The following is a 5000-nucleotide window of genomic DNA, read 5'->3' as shown; positions in this document are numbered from 1 at the left end:
TGTGTGTGTGTGTGTGTGTGTGTGTGTGTGTGTGTGTGTGTGTGTGTGTGTGTGTGTGTGTGTGTGTGTGTGTGTGTGTGTGTGTGTGTGTGTGTGTGTGCGCGTGCGTGCGTGTGTGCCTAAACACAAGCCCACACGAGGGGACACCATCTCATACTTTCAGTCACTCAGTCCGAATAGTCAAAATGAAAGAGATCAGGTGACTTTGAATCATCAATTAATCTGGCTTATGAATTTCAGTGTACAGTCATTGACTAATGTGAACTTCATCTGTTTCTTTCCCTCTCTCTCTCTTACTCTCTCTCTCTATCTGTCTCTCTCTCTCTCTCTCTCTCTCTCTCCCTCTCTCTTTCTGTCTCTCTCTCTCCCTCTCTCTCTCTCTCTTGCTCTCTCTCTCTTGCTGTCTCTCTCTCCCTCTCTCTCTCTCTCTTGCTCTCTCTCTCTCTCTCTCTCTCTTTCTGTCTGTCTTAGGGGTGACCTGCCTGTTGACATTGACCGTCCTCCTTCACCACTGTGACAGCCTGCGTTGGGTGTGATCGCACGTGATCGACCAATCGCCTGGCTTCAATCCTCTGTGACATGCGTGACGGTTGGGCGAGTCCTAAACAGGCTGGAGTTCTCAGCGTTGTTGCCATGGCGTCCGGGGAGCTTGACGCAGGAGCGATGAGCGGGAGCAGGGCTCAGGGGAAACAGCCGCCCGCCGTGGCTTCTTCTTCTGCGGACAGAAATATCCACAGTCACAGGCGCACTCGCAGCTGGTTCCCTCCTGCGGCTAAAAGCCCCACGTCGCCGCCCTGCTGTTCACACCAAAGCATTGCAGCCATCGGCCTGAGGATGGGTTCAGTATCCCCACCAAGTGCTCCTACTGGAGCCTGCCATCTCTGCAGACCAGGGGCATTACAAGCTCATAACCCAGGGGACACGGTTTGCACTGGGCACACAGGACACCAAACACGTTATAGCGCCCCCTCTGGCGAGAGGGTGGAAGGACCTCGTGACGTAGGGCAAAGAAGGACAAGCAACTCCGAGCAGGCAGGATCATCATCATCATCATCATCATCATCATCATCGCCGGGCAGGCAGCAGCAGCAGCAGCCATCTGGGTCTGAGTCTTACCCCGGCTGTGCCCACCTCGTTGGAGAAGCGCCAGGGTCGAGTGGCTCCGCGGACTCCCTGTGCCAGCTGGATGGCGGAGCAGACGGGCATCAGGGTGAGGTCATGCCAGCCGGTCGGCTGGGTTTGAGGAGGAGCAGTCTGCCCGCGGCCGCCTCACCACACCCTCGCCCTCCTCCCCCCCGCGGAGCGTTCGGGCTGGCGGATAGGACCAACGTGCGCTGCGGGCACTGCCTGAAGAACGGGTACTCCAGCCTGGAGCGTCTGGACCGCCTGCCCCGCCGCAAGTGCCTCCTGAAGGCCCGGAGCTCGTCGCCATTGGCCAGCGTCTACGGTAGTCGTGACGACGAGGGCGGGGTGAGCTCCTCGTCGCCATTGGCCAGCGTCTACGGTAGTCGTGACGACGACGACGGGGGGGTGGTGTCGGACAGTGAGTTCGTCCGCCACAGGAAGGAGCGCTCCACTGTGCTGGTGAGACGCTACCAGAAGAACAACCAGAGGGTGCGGAGGACCGTGTGCCCGGGCGCGAGGGCCGTCATGCGGGCGCTGCTCTCGGGTCACGTCGCCGAGGCCGTGATGGACGCCGTCCGTGGACGCCGGGCTCGCCGTGGAGGGAAGAAGAAGAACCTTCCGGAATCTTCTCCGGGACGCGACGCGGCTCTTCTGGCGATTCATCTCCAGGTGTCCAAGGCGCTTCTCACCTACCCTGGCCTCAGGTTCTCACAGGTGAGCACACACACACACACACACACACACACACACACAAACACCCTGGTGTTAAAGAAGATGTGAAAGGCTCCTCTGTTCTTGAAGACATGCATATGTCGTTTCCATGGGACTGACACACATGTGTGATAACGCTTCTCACAGTTTAGCCCGCTGACCTTTGTGTGTGTGTGTGTGTGTTTGTGTGTGTGTGTGTGTGTGTGTGTGTGAGTGTGTGTGTGTGTGTGTGTGTGTGTGTGTGTGTGTGTGTGTGTGTGTGTGTGTGTGTGTGTGTGTGTGTGTGTGTGTGAGTGTGTGTGTGTGTGTGTGTGTGTGTGTGTGTGTGTGTGTGTGTGTGTGTGTGTGTGTGTGTGTGTGTGTGTGTGTGTGTGTGTGTGTGTGTGTGTGTGTGTGTGTGTGTGTGTGTGTGTGTGTGTGTGTGTGTGTGTGTGTGTGTGTGTGAGTGTGTGTGTGTGTGTGTGTGTCTCCTGGGAGCATGAGGGGGAGGCAGTGAGTGGGGGGGGGCAGTAGTCTACGGGGCTCCTGGGAGCTTGGGGGGGGGCAGTAGCCTATGGGGCTCCTGGGAAAGGAGGCACTGCTGGAAAACTCCCCCCTTTGCCCCAGTGCACTCATCAGTTCACTGTGTGTGTGTGAGAGATTTTATCTTACTGGACACATTTGAAACTTCCCCCATGTCAATAACATGTTACAAAATAGAAAACTAAAGACATGAAGAAAACAGAGAAACTAAAGTGTAGCTTTTACACGTGCACTTTTACACATGCACTTTTACACATGCACTTTTACACGTGCACTTTTACACATGCACTTTTCAAGCATTTGAAGATAAAAAGGTAAACACATACATTGCTTACTGCTGCTAGCTACATTGTTGTGAACACATATTTCTTGCAAAACCTATGCTGCAAGTTTTAGCCTTGGCTACAACTACACAACTAAACTAACTTTAGAGTCTAACTTTAGAGTCTAACTTTAGAGTCCACTTTAGGCTGCAACCACACACAATGACTAACAAAGCAAAGGCACTACAACACCAGATAGATCCTATGTTTTCTTTATTTGTCCGCATAATCAAAATGTGGTTTTGGCGAACAGAACCTTCTTTCTCTCTTTTGGCTGGTATCCTTGTAGGCAGCAAACAAACCCAGAGATGCGCTGACATTTTCAAGAGATTGCGTGTGTGTGTGTGTGTGTGTGTGTGTGTGTGTGTGTGTGTGATACGCTGACATTTTCAAGAGATTGCACCCTCCTTGTAGAAATAGAACAATTAGCTAATTAACCCTGACATTTGTGTGTGTGTGTGTGAAAGTGAAAGTGAAATTGAAAGTCCTCTCTATGGCAGAGGTGGTGTAGACGCACACACTCTGAAATTAACCTCTGCATTTAACCCATCCAGGGAAGTGACACACACACACACACACACACACAGTGAAGTGAAGTAACACACTAACCCGGAGCAGTGGGCTGCCATTGGCGGCGCCCAGGGAGCAGTGATCGGGGTTAGGTGCCTTGCTCAAGGGCACTTCAGCCGTGGATGTGGGCATGGGAGAGCAGTGCTCTACCACTTCCCCCGCCCACATTTTTCCTACTGGTCGGGGATCGAACCGGCCACCTTACGGTTTCCAGCCTGAAACCGTAACCAGTAGGCCGTGTGTGTGTGTGTGTGTGTGTGTGTGTGTGTGTGTGTGTGTGTGTGTGTGTGTGTGTGTGTGTGTGTGTGTGTGTGTGTGTGTGTGTGTGTGTGTGTGTGTGTGTGTGTGTGTGTGTGTGTGTGTGTGTGTGTGTGTGTGTGACGCTGACATTTCCACTAGATTGCACCCTCCTCGTAGAAATAGGACAATTAGTTAATTAACCATGACTGGTCTGGAGCTTAACAGATAATGCAATGTGATTGGATAAAATTAACAGATAATACAATGTGATTGGATAAAATCCCCCTCACTGTCCAATGGGAGTAGGAAGTGGTCGGATTGTGTGTCTGCATTAATCAATAAAATTAGATAATAACAATAATTATTTATTGTCTTTGGGTGAAACATTTCTGGTGTAAGGATATGTTTAGTGTTTTGTATGGGCAGTATTACCGGACATTTTGACTGGCAAGTTTTTAATGTATCATTTTTTAAATAAATTCTGCGGACGGAAAATGGTAATGACCGGCAACAGTGTGTGTGTGTGTGTTTCTGCTTACCAGAGCCTAATACTATTCAAAATCGATCTGCATCGTTCTGGTTTTTGGTGTGACCATCTGGCTTTGCCTCGTGTTTCACACTGACTGTTCTACCCATTAAATCCCACATTGTATTGGCATCGTTCCACACACACACACACACACACTCACTCACTCACTCACTCACTCACTCACTCACTCACTCACTCACTCACTCACTCACTCACTCACTCACTCACTCACTCACTCACTCACTCACTCACTCACTCACTCACTCACTCACTCACTCACTCACTCACTCACTCACTCACTCACTCACTCACTCACTCACTCACTCACTCACTCACTCACTCACTCACTCACTCACTCACTCACTCACTCACTCACTCACTCACTCTCACACACACAGCCTCGTCATATACTCTTTCTACCCATTGAATCCCACATTTAATTGAGATCGTTACACACACACACACACACACACACACACACACACACACACAGCCTCGTCACAAACTCTTTCTACCCATTAAATCCCACATTTGACTGACATCGTTCCAGGATGTTTGTGGTCAGCTGTACAAGTGAATGCAGTTTTTTCCAGCACCCAGAAGTTTCCAGCACCCTTTGTCCTGAATGTCATCCCAAATGTTCAGTAGTCACATTGATCATGCCATCGTAAGCCTAAAGTTCCTTGCTTTGTTCTGCGTTGAGCATGAATTGCTAGGTGCTTACGCGTTGCGTTTGGGGTGTTGCCAAGCAATTCACCCCCAGAACAATAGGCTTGCGTAAAATGGCGCAAGTCTAGAAAAAGGGGCAGACGCACGCAAGACGTGAAAAGACGCGCAAGGGGGCGCGCAAGGGGTGTGCGCGGCCTCTTGCGCTTACGCTTACGTAACTGAGCATAAATCGGAAAAGAAACTCAGTGACTGTAGTGTGTTTGTCTCTTTAGGGTGAATCACAGGCTGTGGTTGCAGAAGGGATCAAACTT

General features: G+C 50.9%; 1 protein-coding gene across 1 annotated transcript in view; it reads left to right on the top strand.

Moving 5' to 3' along the window:
* Positions 1-579: 579 nt before the first annotated feature.
* Positions 580-5000, top strand: part of LOC308362930 (1-phosphatidylinositol 4,5-bisphosphate phosphodiesterase epsilon-1-like) — a gene marked incomplete at its 5' end in the record, with an annotated part of 107274 nt that continues 102853 nt past the window's right edge. The window contains one exon of the mRNA XM_080835656.1: positions 580-1839. Coding sequence (XP_080691782.1) covers positions 580-1839 — 1260 coding nt within the window. The remainder of the gene's footprint in view (positions 1840-5000) is intronic.

This window comes from Sprattus sprattus (assembly GCF_963457725.1).
Source record: "Sprattus sprattus genome assembly, chromosome: 3".
NCBI classification, from domain to species: Eukaryota; Metazoa; Chordata; class Actinopteri; order Clupeiformes; family Clupeidae; genus Sprattus; species Sprattus sprattus.
Note: the sequence above shows the minus strand (reverse complement) of the source record. Positions and strands in the feature narration are given on the sequence as shown.